Below are 17111 nucleotides of genomic sequence, written 5' to 3'. Positions count from 1 at the left end.
CTCTTCTAACAGGAAGATTTCACTAAGTTTTCTCTGGAGAAAGAGCTATGGATTGGATCGCAGACAGAAGCAGGCCATTTTCTTTTGTATTTTGTTATGTTTTGTTTTATGGTTTCCCTCATTCATTGTAATTCTTCCATGCAACATGCATTTAATAGGAATGTATATGTCGAACCTATATAAGATTGTATGCCAACTCAGAGGGAGTGGGGAGGAAAGCGGGGGAATAAGGGGGAGGGAGTGGAAGAAATCTAAGATATATGGAAGTGATTGTCGAACGCTGAAAACAAATAAAATAATTCAATTTTTTAAAAAAGTTTTCTCTGGAACCAATATCAATACTTGGAGTCAATGAGTTTGGCTATCTTTTTGTGCTTTTGTTATTTTATTGTAGTCAAAATGGATGTTGTTCTCTTAATTCTTCTCTTTGACTAATTCCTTCTTTTAAATATTGTATTCCAAAAGTCTTTAGTGCTTTTTAAAGTCCTTTAATCGTTCATTTCTTACTGTGCAATAGTCATTTTGTATACCTTGTTTTGTTTAGCAATTGCCTAGCCGTTTGGGTACCCACTTTGTTTCTATGTGTGTGTGTGTGTGTGTGTATAATTTTTTTTATTGCTACAAAAAGTTTCTGATATTTCAAATAATTCTTAGAATCAAAAACAATCTTGATTTTGTGATCCTTAAGATGATCTTTGTTAAATGTAATAGAATTCCTTCCTCATTTAACCTTTCCTCCTCTCTAGGGACAGCTGCTGTTAGATTGTTAGCAGTGTTGATTCATGAACTTGATTTTGAAAGTCACAGTATTCCAAATTTGCAATGAATCATGTTAGATTTTCCCTTTTTTTTTTTAAAGAAATGTTGTGTATTCTTTTGGGTGCAATATTTTGCCTGTGCAAATTAAAATTAGCTTAGTTTCTTGCAGAGGGAAGTGTACTTGACTTGCTGGTATGAGGCATCCAGAGCGGCATTAAAAATATACTATGGAATATTTTCTTGATCTTTTTTTTCTTTAAACTTCAGTCAGCTCCTAATAATGCTCCTTCCACCCAACCTCATAGAATTCCTGATAATAAAATAATTCACTCAAATAAACCAGAATAGCTTATTGGATATGCCTAAAAATATTCCCCCAGTTCTGCCCCTAAGGCCTGCCACCTGGGTTCAGATATGGAGACCCTTCGGGACTGTCTAGGCCTCTCAAGTCACACTAGCTCCTTACATGAATCCCAGTTTAGAAGTCTTTTCAGTCTTATTTTCCTTTCTTTTGTTTTCTGTAAATTGTTCTCTTGTTTTTGCCTCATTGCTCTGCATCAGGTTTGAAGTAAGCCTTTTTTAGTGTCTCTGAATTCCTCATATTTTTCATTTCTTAGAGCACAGTAATATTTTATTACATTAACAAGTCACAATTTGTTCAGCCACTTCTCAATGAACCCGCTTTTCTCCCAGGATTTTGCTTTGACAAAAAGTGCAGCTTATAGATACTTTTATTTATATGTGAACTTTCCACTGTCATTGATCTCCTTATGGATGGGAGTGGAGTGGGCAGAAACTTGCCTGGGACTGTCATTTCTGGGGTCAAAGGAGATAGACAGTTTTGTAACTTTTTTTTAAAGTACAGTTCTAAATCATTTTTCAGAGTGATTGGATCATTGGTTGCTAGTCTGGAAATGATTTTGAACCATTGCCTCCTTGTCCTGCTGGCAAACTGGTAGTATAAACATTTATCAACTGTTAGGAGAATGATGGGGGTCTTGAGTCATTTGGACATTGTTCCTGCTTTTAAAAAGTAATGACCTCTGTGTCCCGGAGATGAGCTGTTCACCTCCTTAGGCTTGTCTGAGGTTGTCTTAGATGCTTCTATGACCTTTCCTTAGAAATAAGATTGGGAGAAGAGTCATAGGATCATTGATCTAGAATTCTCGATAGAGTTGAGTGGAACCTTAGCCATCAACTTATGAGTCCATCTGCTTCTCTTTTTTGCAGATGAGATAACCAGGACCCTGATTATTTGAAATGTACTGACATTTCCCAGAAATACCATATAGTGGCATTTTGTCTAAGGGATTTATATTTAGTAGTATTAATGTATTTTTCCTGAAAATGGAACTATTTTTACTTCGTATTCAAGGCCTAAATTTGTTGTCTGCACTTGGGGGGACTGCAGTGGTCTCCTTATTTTTATTTTTTCCTTTGCTTGCCATCTAGTGGCAGGAAATAGGAACTACTTAAGCTTTCACATAAACGGAAATGAATTTAGAATTTTTATATGAGAAGTGACAGCTGCCTTCTGGCAGATTCCAAGTTATATAGAAGGCAAGGAACTTACAAGGTAGCTAGAAAGACCTTTATTTATGTCCAGTGACAGACGTCAGGCTTGAAATCAAGTTCCTTATCTTGTAATCTAGCTTGTTAATGTTGAAAATGAGCTACTAAAATGACTTTTTCAAAGAAAGGTGGAAAAATGAAGTGCCTAAGCTTTGCATGCTTTAATTTTTTTTTCTGTTAACGTTTTTCTTTAAAAAAAAGAATAGCCAAAAAAACTTCTCATTTGGTAAACGGTATAGGAACTGGGACCCATATCCACAGTTGTATTTCCATTCTTATATCCTATTGACACAATTCTTATCATTGCCAAAATTATTTTTAACAGCAGAGGAGAGTTTAGGGAATCAAGTGCCACCATGAAGCATTTTTAGATAGTGATTGTTTTTTCATTGGGTTTGTAGTTTCACTAGGTAATGTAAAGTCAGTCAGTTGTTTATGTTGTTCTTCTAGGTTTTAGTAGTTTGAGGAAATGGTTCTTTTGTTTGAAAGTAGAAAATGTGTGCAGAATATGTATTTTCTGACTTTAAAATACTGCTTTGTTTAACCTTTCCATTATCTACAGTATTCAAATACATTGAAAAGATCTTACATTGCAAATTCTTGCCTTATGAAAATGTATTAATTGACTTTAACAGAGTGCTACTGCACATAGATTTGCCTTGTTTTCATGATGTCCTGTTTAATTGTATCTTTCCATGAGTTTGTTGCTATTTACCTACATAATTGTCAGTGTGTATATGCTTTTGGTTGTACTTTGCATCATTTCATGTCTGTGCCTTTTAATTTTTGAATCCATGAGTTCTATGACATTTGCCTATAATTTGTTCAAACATCTAAGGAAAAGCCTAGTTTGTTTCTAGTTTCTTAAAATTATAGATAGTAGTGCTATGAATATTTTTGGACAGACCCTGTTTTCCGTTCAGTGATACAAATAATTGCATACCTTTTCTCGTTATAGTTCACCAGCTCAAAGAATTTGGCCATTTTTGGAAACCTTAGTTTCCAAAGAGGTTAGCTTCTTCAATAACTGTCAAGGCACGTACTTGCTTTATTCCTTCCTTTCCATTATCGACTTTTGACCTCTAGATATTTTGAATTTTGGATGGACATTGGTCTAGTACAAGGGGTTTTAGTGGACATTTCTTTAGTTATTAGAAAGTTTGGATGTTTTCATGTGGTTTTATAAAATTTTGTATTTTTTCAGAAGCATGCTATTGGATTTTAAAATATAGTACTTTATATTACATTTTTTCCCTTCCCACTACAGTAAATAAAAGCAGTTTGGTGTCTTTGTTTTAGATACCAAGTTTACTGAAAAATTTGCAGACATTGACTTATGTTATTTAATTTGCTTACGTGTCTCCAAATCAGACCTGATTGTTGTGTATTTGTAGAGGATATGGAATTAAATTTTTTAAAGGTTCTTATTGATTTTTTTTTTGCCATCCTTCTTCCAAAGACCCTTCCCAAATAGCAAGGAATATTTTTAAAGACAAAAAAAGTCTGAAAATATGTGCAACATGTACACCATTTTTGGACTTCTTTGCCTCTGCGAAGAGATGTGATGGGAGATTATATCTCTTCTTTTGAGCTGTGCTTATTATTTATAGTTTTACAACATTCACTTACAAAATAAGTTTTTATTGATGTCTTTTGTTTTTTCTGTCCTCATAATTTTCCCTTCATAATTAACCTCTCCTCCTCCCCCTCCCAGAAAGCTATACCATATAATAAATAGTATTTTTTTAAAGACCAAAAGAAGGAAGAAAAAACCAATACAACCAGTTCATGCATTGAAAGACTCCAAAAACAAATGCAGTGTGGGAAACTGGTGGACCCTTCCATCTCTGCCAAAGTGTGGGATGGGAGCATCTTCTCTCATCTTTTATTTGGAGCCATGATTTCTCTTTATAATTTTGCATATTCACTTGTGTGTGTGTTTCTGAGTGTTTCTAAGTTGATGTCATTATGTGTATTGTTTTTGTGGCTCTGCATCAATTCATATTACTCTTTCCATGTTTCTTTGTATTCATCACACACATCATTTCTTTACAGCATATTGCATTCATGGGTCACAATTTGTTTAACTATTCCTCAGTTGATGGGCATCTTTTTTGTTTCCAATTCTTTGCTTTCACAAAAGTGCTATTACAAATATTTTGGCGTGTGTGGGTAAATAAATAGAGCATTTAAACTCTTGCCACATTCAAGAATTTTCCTGTATTTGCTTTCCTGTGTTTGATTTTTGGTGACCTTGTACAGGCATCATTATGCAGTGGAAAGAGCCCTAGGCTTGGGAGTCATCTCTCAGGTCTAAAAGCTATGCTCCTGTAGTTTTTGTTAAGCTGTTTATTCACTTACTCTGGCAGAAATTAAGGATAAGGAGAAGAGACTAATTCAATTTCAGCATCTTAAAGTATAAAATTTGACTTTTCCAATTTTCTTGTTACTTTATAGAAATGGTGGAATCAATGAAGAAAGTAGCAGGAATGGATGTGGAATTGACAGTTGAAGAAAGAAACCTACTGTCAGTTGCATATAAGAATGTGATTGGAGCCAGAAGAGCGTCCTGGCGGATAATCAGCAGCATTGAACAGAAAGAAGAAAACAAGGGAGGAGAAGACAAACTAAAAATGATTCGGGAATATCGGCAAATGGTAAGCTTTCTTATAACTTCTTTATGTCTTGGAAAGAACTTGACCATTTTTAGTGGATTTCTCGGAGCGGAAAGAACAGGACCTGGTTCACTGCTAATGGTTGGATTGCCAGAATATGAACTTAATCAGACTGGGATGTGGTGTTTTAGGATTGGTAATCTGGTGTGTGATACAGATTGATTGGAAAGGGGAATCAAACTTGATGGAGTTAGAATAAGATAGGCATGGTATGAAGAAGGCCTGGACTGGGCTCGTAGGAATGAGCAGTAAATCAGCATTTATTTTAACGTTTTCTATGTTTTTTCAAATGGAACACATTTTTTAACAATCTGGTCATATTGTAGAACTCAGTGAGAAATAACCTCCAACACCTTGTTTTGAGTGTTTCTCTGTTAGTGTTCCATGTTCACATCATCACTAAGTTCCTTTTTTTCCCTCTTTTATGATTATCCAGCATTGTTATTCTTCACTTCACTGTGTTTTGATAGTTTTAAAACTGAGATGTGGGTTTTTCCAGTATTGTGTACACTGGGAACAACCCTGACATCTACTTTGGTTCTTAACCAAACATGTAGCAAAAGGGTTTTTCTTGATCTTAGGGACTGTCCCTTCTTGAAATATTTAATTTTTAGTGGGGGAGGAGGCTGGGGAGCATATTAGAGAAGGTGGGAGAAATGAACCAATGGTATCAATTTAACAGCAGGCTCTCATTCCCATAAATTAAAGTTTAAGGTGAGTTACTTATGTGTTGTTGAATTTATGAGTCTTAAGCCTCCTGTTTGATTTTCCAGGTTGAGACTGAACTAAAATTAATCTGTTGTGACATTCTGGACGTACTGGACAAACACCTCATTCCAGCAGCAAACACTGGCGAGTCCAAGGTTTTCTATTATAAAATGTAGGTTCCTTACTCGTAGGGAAATGTCCGATTAAAAGTTGGCATTCTTCTTAGAACATGACTTCCTATCAAGGTTTCATATTTAAGAATGTTCTTGTAACTCTGGAAAGATTAAGTGGAAGAAGTGGTTTCCAGATAAGTGCATTCAGCTGTGAACATGATATAAATGGTAAATCACAAGGAGAGAGCACTTTTCATGCAATAGATTCTTGTGTTTCAGATGACTGGGAGCTGTTGTTGAGATTACAAAAATGTGTCCTGTTTCCTCTTCTCCCATGTTTGTCATTTGTTTCAATCGATTTTCTTGAATGTACCAAAGTATTGCTAATTATTGATTACATATGTCTTGGAAATCCTACCCAATCACTTACAGGCCATTTCCTCATCTCTCAGAGTACTTGGGGACATAGTATTTATCATCTTTAGGGAGGATTGCTAAGTGGGGAGTCAGTTGGAGGGTTTTATATGATTTTGGAGTAGTTGAGCTCACAGGCTTTTGTGAATGTTTGGGTGGTATCTAAGTGGGTAGTAGTTTGCAGTAGCTGAATTAATCAGGTCTGAAACTAGAAGCTTTTATATTGTTTGATAAAGTAAGCCTAAATATTGGGGAAAATGCAAATACACTTAATCTTTACACATACCGTATGTGGTTGTATTTGTAATTTGTAATTATTCTGTGCAGAGCCTAGGGACAACTTGAAAATAATATCTTTAAATGTTTTGGTTTGGTGTTTTTTTTTTTTTTTTCCTCTTCCCTACTCCAGGAAAGGGGACTACCACAGGTATCTGGCTGAATTTGCCACAGGAAATGACAGGAAGGAGGCTGCAGAAAATAGCCTGGTGGCTTATAAAGCTGCTAGTGATATTGCAATGACAGAACTTCCGCCAACACACCCCATCCGCTTAGGTCTTGCTCTCAACTTTTCTGTATTCTACTATGAAATTCTTAATTCCCCTGACCGTGCCTGCAGGTAAATCCACCATTTTGAGAAGAAAAGCAAAAATCAATTATCTGATGGCATTAGGAATTCCTTTTTATTTTTGATTCATCCTCACTGATATTTTCCCTTACAGCCCATGCTGTTGGATCACCTCATAAAGAGGTCTGTTTTTATACTTAATGACACCCCCTCCCCCTCAGATGGGGTTTGAGGACCTAAATTATTCCAAATGTATCATCATGGGGATAAAATGCATTTTTACACTTCCGTGTTGAGACAAATACTGTAACAATAAGTGTAAATAATCACGTTCTGTTTGAAAGCCCAGTGTTCACCAGCTGGAAACAAAAATTGGGATTCATTTAAGGTCTTTTTTTGGTAGGAATTATATTAACTATTTAGTAACTTTTTGATAATTTATGGTAGACATATTTAAGAGTCTAACTAATCTGAAAATGTAAGTGACCCATGAGATTTGCAAAAGTGGAAACAGAGCTCTAGATCTCCATTTATGGGGGGGTGATGATATAAACTGTAGGTAGCTATCTGTTCCATATGATATTCTAGTATATTCTCATTCCATAAATTGTGATGAGTAGATCATATTTGTATGTTTTCATGATTGATTTAAATTAACGTTTAGGCTTAGTATAGGTTAAGTTCTGTTGTGGTGAATTTCGAAGGTATCTTTCTTTTTGGAGTAGATTTTGTTATATCAACTCTTAGAAGTAAGTAGAAGAGTTCTAGCATATGGAGGTTGAGAAAAATCAAATGAGATAATGTAAGCACTTTGTAAGACTGTTTTTGACTAGGCCAGTCTTCAGAGATTTCACATGAAGTTTGACCTGCATATTTATTAATGCGTAGTCCACCCCTGCAGTCTTAGTCTGATGCTTCACCATTTTGGATGTGTTGACCCTGGCAAACCTCCTTAATGATCTGGAGGATTTTTGAGTATAGGCTGACTAAGGATTTTATAAACTGCCTTCTTCAAGAATCAGCCTAATTCCAGAGAGACTTATCCTAAAAGTCTTTGAGCTATCAGAGAATGAATTTCTTTTTGTTTTGACTTTTGGCAGCTCCTGAAGACCATGTGTTGGGAGGGATGTGTGAAACCACACTTCCTGGAACTTTAATGTTTATTAATAGACTAAATGGGGAGGTGCATTTGGGAATGTTCTTAGCCTTTTTCAGGACAGACCACTCATGCTCCTTTTTCCCTCCTCCAGTATTTGTGATAGATAAAGCTTTTGCCTGAATTAATCGCCCATCCAACACTAGAACACAAAATAATGACAGAGAAAAAAAAGGTTAGGGCATGATCAGACTTAGGGATGTCTTAATTTTGTGGAATTGGGTATTGTTCTCGTATGGCACTTAAAATGTGATCTTAATTCCTGCAGGTTGGCAAAAGCAGCTTTTGATGATGCAATTGCAGAACTGGATACGCTGAGTGAAGAAAGCTATAAGGACTCGACACTTATCATGCAGTTGTTACGTGATAACCTGACACTATGGACTTCAGATATGCAGGGTGATGGTAAGTATTCTTTATTTTTTTAAATTAACGAATTAAAAAATCTCTTTGTCTCTTAACACTCACACTCTTTCATTGGTTGAAACAAAAGACAACCAGTCCAATCACCCCTCTCCAAAATGTGCGTAGTCAAGCAAAACAAGTTTCCCCATTGACCAGGTTCAAAAACTGTGTCTCAGTCTTCACCCTGAATCTGTCACCTCCCAATATTTTAAGGTTACTTTTACTTTTACCTTTTACTTTTAGCTACTGAAACTGATGACTTCTATGTGTATATCTTGGGAGGTGTCTCACAAGTATTAAGTCACAGTCCTAGACTCCTCATATCTAATGTAGACTTTTTTTTAAATGGTTGTGTCTCTTTAGGGAAAACACTGAAAGAATGCCATTTTACTTGGTCTATAATCATCTCTTATTCCAGTTAAAAATCAGAGTAAAAGGATAGGTTCTTCTACTTCCTGCACAAAAGTTAATAATGACAGAATCATTTTTAAATGCTCTGCTTAAGTGAACTTTGTTTAATGTACATGGCTCCAAAAGTCAGAGGTTGGAAAACAAGAGAAGGGAAAGGCTGTGTGAATGTTGTCTCTAAGGTTGGGCTGCTCTTTATTTGGATTAAAGATTTCAGTAGGGGCCAGGATGTGCCCAAAGGCCCAAACCTGGCTTGGTCCATCACTCATGTGTATGCAACTGTGGAACTCCACTGACATTTTTCCAGGTAGTTGTACCGATCTGAAGTGTTCTTGAGTGGCCTTCAGTGAAAGCTGCAGATAAATGAATCACAATAGTCTAGTGGGGAAAATGCCAGCACAATGACCATGAGCCTTGGCCAGGGCAGGACTAAGGACCGCAGCTTCCTGGTGCTGCTCCAGCTGCCATGTATGTATGGGAGTGTGATCTTCTGCAGGCCTTGAGGTGAGAAGAGCCTGCTCTGGCACATGAACCCCTCAAGAGAGCCGGGCATTAGTGTGCTGGGTTGAGGATGGGGTCACGGGTGACTTCAAGCTCTCGCTAATGAACTAGAACAAGACTCCCTTTCTTGGCTGAAGTTTCTTCCTCTCTCAAATGTGTAATAGGCTAGATTAAATGATTTTCCACTTGAATTATCCCCAGTGAGGCTGGCCAATAAGTCCTTGAGGTTCATGTCCAGAAAGAGAAAAAAATGGAAATCACTAATTTAAAGTAGCTTTTCTTAAATCACTGTCCTGATATCCTTGGAGGTACAAACACTGTAAATACAAAAGGGAGCCCTAGTAATAACATGGTAGAGAAAGGGCTGAATTTGGCATCTGTAATACCTTAGTTAACGAAGCATCTGATAACTTCATTGTTGTTCAGTGATTTCAATCATGTCCAACTCTTAGTGCCCCCTTTGGGGTTTTCTCGGCAAAAATACCGGACTGCTTTGCCATTTCCTTCTCCAGCTCATTTGACAGATGTGGAAACTGAGGCAAACAGGGTGAAGTGACTTGCATAGGGTCACAATGTCTGAGGCTAGATATGATGATGAGTTTCCCTGATTCTAAGCCCGGTGCTCTCATACTCTGCCACCTAGCTGCCCAACACTTGGCTGGATTTTAATGGACAAGGCATTTATCCTCTCTAAGCCTGTTTTCTCATTTATAGAAAAGAGAGAGTTGGATGAGATAGTTATTAAGCTCCTCTGAGACAGTCACCTCTAATCCAGTCTGCTGTCTTCCTAGATAGTGGCTGCGGTCACAGCAGTTTAGAGACAGGAAGAGAAAATGGTAATAGCTTGCCAGGGATATGTCCTAGGGCTGGATACTCATTGTTTAGGACCCTCAGATGATCCAGCGGGTCAGAGAGGGGGATGGCATTTTTGGTTGAACCTGTTCTGGGGTTCACATGCCAGGTCCAGAAATGATGTTTGTGACCCTTTTGTTCATGCTTCCTTATTTGAAGGAAAAAACTTTGCCAGCAGCAGCCTGTGTTCATTTGGAAAGTTTCTGCTTTGAAGTTCGATTGAAGCATAAGTTTAAGGGAATGCAAACTTAATACTAAATTGGATTAGGTAAATTTGTTGGTTGGGAACAAATCATTGCATTCCAAAGCTTAGTAGAAATGCCCCAGTCTATTACGTCTGATAAAGAATTGCCTGTTAAGATCTGAGCAACAGAATTGCCCTCTTATCTGGCAGACGGCAAGGCAGGCTCTCCTCCAGAGCAGCCTGGCTCTGTTTTCTAAGAGTTAAGGGAAGTGCTAGGAAGTTTCTTTTTCACAAGTTTGAACAGGCTTACATGGCAGAATCGGGTACCCTTTTCTTTGTTTCCCTTTGAGTCTTCTTCCTAAGATCAGTTTACACTGTCTTTAGTGAGGTGTTAGAGCCAGTTTTGTGCAGTTTGATTTTCACCTGGAAGCTTTGTCACCTTGTATTTGAGAGGGAGGTTAAATAATTACAGTTGAGAGACAGACAGCTTAGCAAGTGTTTGAACTTCCCAATTGTGCTGACATGTGTGCAGATAGGAGAAAATAAGATGTGGTTTAAGAAACAGTTGCAAGGAATATTTTTAGAAAGATTGATCCATTCACTAACTGTGCTTAAGAGTAATATTCCAACTTGTATTAATTTGGTTTTGTGAACCAAAACTTTGGTCAATTTAATAGTATTTCTGGCATGGTCTTTACAGTTTTTGTAAAATAGAATTTTATTTTGTTTACAGGGTTAGTGTTGCTTACAGTAGACATCTTGCCATTTTCTTTCTCCCTTTGACAGACTTGTGAAAGATAATGAATGAGACTGTTGGCCACTCAGTTCTTGTGCATTTACAGGATTCAAGTGATGAAATGCATGTAACTCATGGGTTTGCACATTTCATTGTGTCTTTTAGTTACACTAGGTTTACAAAGTCCATTCTTGTTTTAAAAATTATAGAACATGACAATGAATTCAGTTTCCTAAACTGTAAATTAGATGCATATGCCGTGTAACTCCTTAGCTAGCTAGCTACCCCTCCCTTCTACACAATTTCTATGGAATTGTATTATTCTGTCCCCAGGAAAATTGATTTTTTTTCTTTAAGAGTGCATTTGAGGTCAGTTGCAAGTATTACTATTCTCAATTTACAAGTAAGGGAAACTGGGTAAGAGGTTAGATAATCTGGCCAAGTTTATACAAGTCATTAGGAAGACCAAAATTGGATGTTTTCCTGACTCCCAAGTCCATAGTCTCCCACTCTGTCCCACAGCCTTGGGGTTTTTCCACACTAAGTGATGTTGCTTTCATATGATTCCTGTTTTCCCCCCTTTCTCCCTGCTATATAGATTCCTAAAGGAAAATCCAACTGTTCTTTCCTAAAAACTACTTTGTAAGTCATTATCCTAGCACAGTGAATTTTTCTGCTTTGAGTTCTCATTTCCTCACTAATCATGCCTGCATATTATCATCTTGGTGCTCTTAGGCTGCTTGTGTCTTAGACTTGATTCTAGGGCTAAACATTTTCCTAGTGATTTGTTGCCTGCTCCGGCTGCCCACTTTCTGAATGGGTGTGGTTTACATGAGGATGGTATAAAGTTATTTGATCTTTTGGCCAATCTCACAGTTGCTTATGTGTGAACTAGAGCTTGCTAAGACCTTGAATAATAATTAACTGTTTCAGCCATATTCGGCTATCAGAAAAGTAGAGTAAGTTTTTTAGAATCATATTTATTATATTTATTGCCAAGTTTATATGTACATGGGTTTTGTCAAGAATTGAGAAATTCTCATCAGTTCCTTTTTTGTTAATAAGTGATTAATTAGGTTTTGTCTCTGCATCTTCAAAATAAATAGTATTGTCAGGAAATCACCTTTATTAAAACATTTATTCTCTAGGTCCTGTTCCCAACCCCCAAAAAAACCAACCAACCAAATCCTAGTAACTACTATTTCCATATTAACATTTATTGAAATGCCATGATTCATTGTATCCAGGTTTCAGAAAACATCTATCTAAGGTGCCTCTACGCCCATAGGATTGCAGTATAAAAATCACATATCCATTCTAGTTTGCTATTTTAATATGTATGAATCATGAATGGAAGGCCAATTCTGTGGTTCCTTGTGTCTGTACTGCCTTATGTCCCTAGATGGAGTTAGCTAATTGATTTCCTTTATTTAGATTCAACTCAGGTAACTGTAGAAGACTGTAAGTGGTTTATGAAAGAAGAGAAAGAATGGAACTTTGACCTGTTTAATCATATTCTATGGAACGTCCTCTCTCCTTGGCATGCTTGCTTCTCTGTTATGGCTGACTTATTTAATGCTCATCAGTAGATAGTTGACCTCCAGTGAGTAGGCTGGCTTTCTCTTGCATGTCTTAGTGCAGTTAAAACTCCCCAAGCTAATAACTATTGTAAAGAAAAACAGCATGAGAGAACCTGGTCCAAATGCCCTTCTCCAATAACCTCAGCGTTCTGGTTTATTTTTGGCGTGCTGTTCCATTTTGGAATGTGAAATGAGGATAGTTTGAGGCTGCCTTGATGAGACACAAAATGTTAATGTCCCATTTCAAAAATAACAAAAACCAGCCACCACAGTAAACTTGATTCTGATTTTATGAGTCATTGTTGCAAGGTTGCCTCTGTTCTGAAGCATTACTGACATTGAGTGGGCGAAACGTCCCTGCTCCTGTGAAAACCTGCCTTGGTAAATAGATGATCCCTTCTCTTGGTGCTTAAGGTGGGGGTGAGGTTATTAGGGAAGAACATTTTGTCCTGAGAGAGAACATGAAAGCTTGAAAATCACAATAAGATCATTCTCTTGGCTGACCATGTTGAGAGCTCATTTATTTAGTAAGAAAGAGTTGATTACTCTGCATTGATTTTCATGCGATATAATAGTCTTCTAGGTCATTGAAATAGTCTTTTGGGGGTTTAAGACGGGTTTACCCCGAAACAGAAGCCCTTTGTGTGAGTGAGTAGTGACATTGTAGCAAGTATAAGCTTTCTCTCTGCTTGGACTGTCCTCGTCCTCTTTCGTGTCTGGAGTCACAATGGAAGTGCTGACCCTTTGTCTTTTCCAGGTGAAGAACAGAATAAAGAAGCGCTGCAGGATGTGGAAGATGAAAACCAGTGAGAGACACCGAAGCCAACAAGAGATCCATCTCTGACCACCCCACTCCTCCCCTCCCCCCCCAGAACTCCCCATTGTCACTGAGAACCACCAAATCTGACTTTTACATTTGGTCTCAGAATTTAGGTTCCTGCCCTGTTGGTTTTTTTTTTTTAAACAGTTTTCAAAGTTCTTAAAGGCAAGAGTGAATTTCTGTGGATTTTACTGGTCCCAGCTTTTAGGTTCTTTAAGACACTAACAGGACTGCATAGAGGCTTTTTCAGCATTACTGTATTGTCTCCGTGCCAGATGTGGCAAGATAACCATTAGAAATGGATATTACATTGGAATGCCATTAGACTTCTAGGTGAAGCAAGAGTCTAGGAGAGGTTTATCGCACTGTAGGGCGCATGTGGTGGCATTTTTCCTTTTTATAATTGTTTAAGCCGAATTTTATACCAATGTTAAAATTAATTGGGTGTTTAGCTTGAAGTTACAGGTTGCGTTGGAACGTTTATTGTAGTGGTTTTGCTGTAAAAAGTGTTTCCAAACTGTGCTGAAATGGTGCTGGTAACAGCCCAACAATCCGTGGCTGCTCATTCTTGCCGACTTTGACCTTCCCTCACAGCAGGTTAGCATTGAAGGTGGTATTGAAAAGCCTGCATGCGTGTTCACTTCTTTGGTTTTTCTCCTTCCCTCTTCCCCTTCTTCCCTTCTACTCCCTGCCCTCCTTCGCTCGCTCAACCTCTTTCGTTCAGTATGTGTAACTTGAAGCTAATTTGTACTACTGGATATCTGACTGGAGCCACAGATACAGGATCTGTATTGTTCTTACTGAAACACAGCATGGAATTAACATTAAACTGAAATAAAACAAACCTAAATTAAAAATGCCAAAAATGATTGCGACTCCATCCTTTATACTTCTCAAATAAAGACTCTGGTCCAAACACTAATGGCGGTATTGTTTTTGCATGAATCCAAAAGACCCCATAATCTGAGAGGTTTAAAATGCTTTGTCCAAACTGCACAAATGGTGTTTAAAAGTCTCTCTGTTTTTTAAAAAAATAAAGGTTGCCTCTTAACCAGGTGTTAATAGTGCTGGTTGGGTAGGCCAACTTGTCTGCCTGCCATCCCCACATGAGTGTTATTGAACACTTACGTTGCCTGTTTTACAGTTTACATGGGATGTTTGTGGTAAACAAAGGGACATTATCATTCAGTAGCATTGCATTTTGTGTTGCCTCAATGAATGCAACTGAATAAGTTTGAACTGTTAGAGTTACCTAACCTGAAGTGAAATCATGATCCCTTGAAGGTGTTTTAGGCCGTTGTCAAATGGAAGGGCAATTAGCAGATGGATTAAAGTTGATTATTAAGCTGTTGGGTATAATCATGTGACCCAGCTGGATTTGAAAAGTTGGGCAAAGAGTAGGAAGGAACATGAAGACATCTAGTTCAGTCCCCTGCCTTGAGGCAGGTTAGATAGTATTCCTTCTGCATAGATTATATAACCAACTTTCCCAAGGTCATGCAGTTAATAAGTTTTTTTAAGTGGCTCATAATGTAGATACAATTTAGATCGTTTAGGAAGATAATTCCTAAAATTACTAATTGTTTTTTCCAGCAGGTAATGAATTTAAGATGATTGTAAATCATGTGTCTGTCAGAATAGACCTAATTCATCAGAGGCAGCAGTATAAGACACTTTCTAGCACTAACCAAGATGCATTGGTAAAGTACATTTATATTTCTGATGCCCTTGTTCTGCAAGGTGACTTTATCTGCAGTATTATTGTATAGAAATGAAGGTTCACATCTTAATTGCATACATTCCATTGAGCAGTGATGGGATGCCAAAGCGCAAAGAATCCGAGACTTCTGTACATAGAGCTCCAAAGGGTCCTTGTGACTCAAGGTTGGTGATGGCTCTGTACATAGAGCTCCAAAGGGTCCTTGTGACTCAGGGTTGGTGATGGCTCTGCACCTATAGATCAGGGAATCCTGTGGCACAGACAGCAAGGCCTAATGATCTCTGGGGAATTCTTTTCATCTTTGGCTTATGCAGAGTGTAAGGAAGGGGTGACGTGACTAGTGCCAAGAATCACAAGCTTGGAGAGACTGCTTAGATGACCGAATAGACTTTACTGTGATCAGTGAGTGCAGCACACGGCTTCAGGGGGGTCAGCGCCATCAACATTTTCATGAGGTTAAAATAGAGAGTGTTGTCTCTTTTTCCTTGGCCAGAGAAGTGCACGCTTCAGCAGCCCTGTGCTCCCAGAAACTATGACTTTATTACATTGCGATAACTTGACCTACTGACCTTAGAGTAGAAAAAGAAAATGGAGGCCACTTTGATCATCAGCTATGCACTTACAATACTGATACTTGGGCATGGAGATGCCATGGTAGATGATTAGAAACATGAGTAAATGGAAAGAGATTTGTACGTGTTGCTTTAGGGTTGGATTAAAATGTAAGCTGCTAAAAAAAAAAAAAAAAAAAATGTAAGCTGCTTTTACCTCTTGAGAGACTGGTCTTCAGTTAGCCTCCTTTTTAGGAGGCTGAAGGGGTAATAGCTTTCAATGTGTATTAAATCTCACATCAAGCTAAGTGAGGCCTACCAAATTTGTATCTGTGTACTTATATTGAATGACAGAAGTGGGACAGTTAAATTAGTTACCTAGAATTGGAGTAAAAATGGTTATAAATTTTACTGGGGAGCAATATAGTATATGGATGACTTGATTGCCTAAGTATGGCATACTTTTGCAGGAGGCCACCACACAATTGGTAGACAAAGGAATGTATGGGGGATGTAAAAATGATTTCAAGTCATGCAGTTAAACTGTGAGATAAATACTAGAAATGTTCAGTAGTGGTGCCATTGAGTGCTGGGTTTTGAGCAATCCAATGGAGTAGCCACTTTTATACAAGCCAGGAGGTAAAGTAGCTACATTCAACTAAAAGATGGCTCTGTGTTTTTTGGACAGAAGTTCCAACCCTCTTTAAAATTTTCAGCTGTCCTTATTAAAAGATAGGGGTACTCTTCTGAAAATGGCCTATGCAGAAGTACAAAGAAGCCAAGAAAGAAACTCTTTAACAGATTGAGAAAGGAAACAAGAGGGAACATTATTGCTTGGTCTTCAGACTTGAGAGATTGGCTCTTAAAATACATCTGGAATAACTAACTGAGTTGCAGTTTAAGATGCTCTTTAAGCCAAACAGTAAGGACCACCCAAGCTAAAAATAATAGTAATCTATTGATCAGTCAGTGCCTTGGCTCTCCAGCTCCCTGAGGGCATGAGCTGTTTTCGTGTTAAAAGTTTTTCACATTACTAAAATCTCATCTGTAAGATGATTTTATTCTTTGAACTTGTGCCTCTTTAGTGTAGTGTCTGGCACACAGGAGTAGGTGCCCAAAACATACTTGTTTGCGAGGTTTTTTTTTTTCCTGGAAATCTTTCTTTGTCTTTATTAGTCACCTGAGCTTGTAGTATTGTGCAATACAGTATAGATGAACAGGGGACTAACTGCATTTTTTCAGGTCTTTTCAGGTGTGTCTGACTTTCTGGGCCCTTAGTTGGGGTTTTTCTTGGCAGAGCTACTGGAGTGATTTGCCATTTCCTTCTAGCTCATTTTACAGATGAAGAAACGGGCAAACAGGGCTTACTTGGCCAGGGCCACGTAGCTTGTA

The 17111-nt window shown here is 37.8% G+C and overlaps 1 protein-coding gene across 2 annotated transcripts in view; it reads left to right on the top strand.

The window, feature by feature from the left end:
* The window catches only part of YWHAE (tyrosine 3-monooxygenase/tryptophan 5-monooxygenase activation protein epsilon), a 35572-nt gene extending 21258 nt beyond the window's left edge, over positions 1-14314 (top strand). Inside the window, exons 2-7 of one of the 2 annotated variants that reach the window (XM_072639915.1) lie at positions 4789-4988; positions 5780-5886; positions 6651-6857; positions 8231-8367; positions 11647-11690; positions 13386-14314. In XM_072639915.1, the coding sequence (XP_072496016.1) occupies positions 4789-4988; positions 5780-5886; positions 6651-6857; positions 8231-8367; positions 11647-11654 (659 nt within the window). In that variant the 3' untranslated portion in view covers positions 11655-11690; positions 13386-14314. The remainder of the gene's footprint in view (positions 1-4788; positions 4989-5779; positions 5887-6650; positions 6858-8230; positions 8368-11646; positions 11691-13385) is intronic. The other variant, XM_072639914.1, reaches the window with a different exon arrangement.
* Positions 14315-17111: the final 2797 nt, after the last annotated feature.

Source organism: Notamacropus eugenii, chromosome 2, assembly GCF_028372415.1.
Source record: "Notamacropus eugenii isolate mMacEug1 chromosome 2, mMacEug1.pri_v2, whole genome shotgun sequence".
Taxonomy (NCBI): domain Eukaryota; kingdom Metazoa; phylum Chordata; class Mammalia; order Diprotodontia; family Macropodidae; genus Notamacropus; species Notamacropus eugenii.
This window is presented reverse-complemented; position numbering and strand designations above follow the sequence as displayed.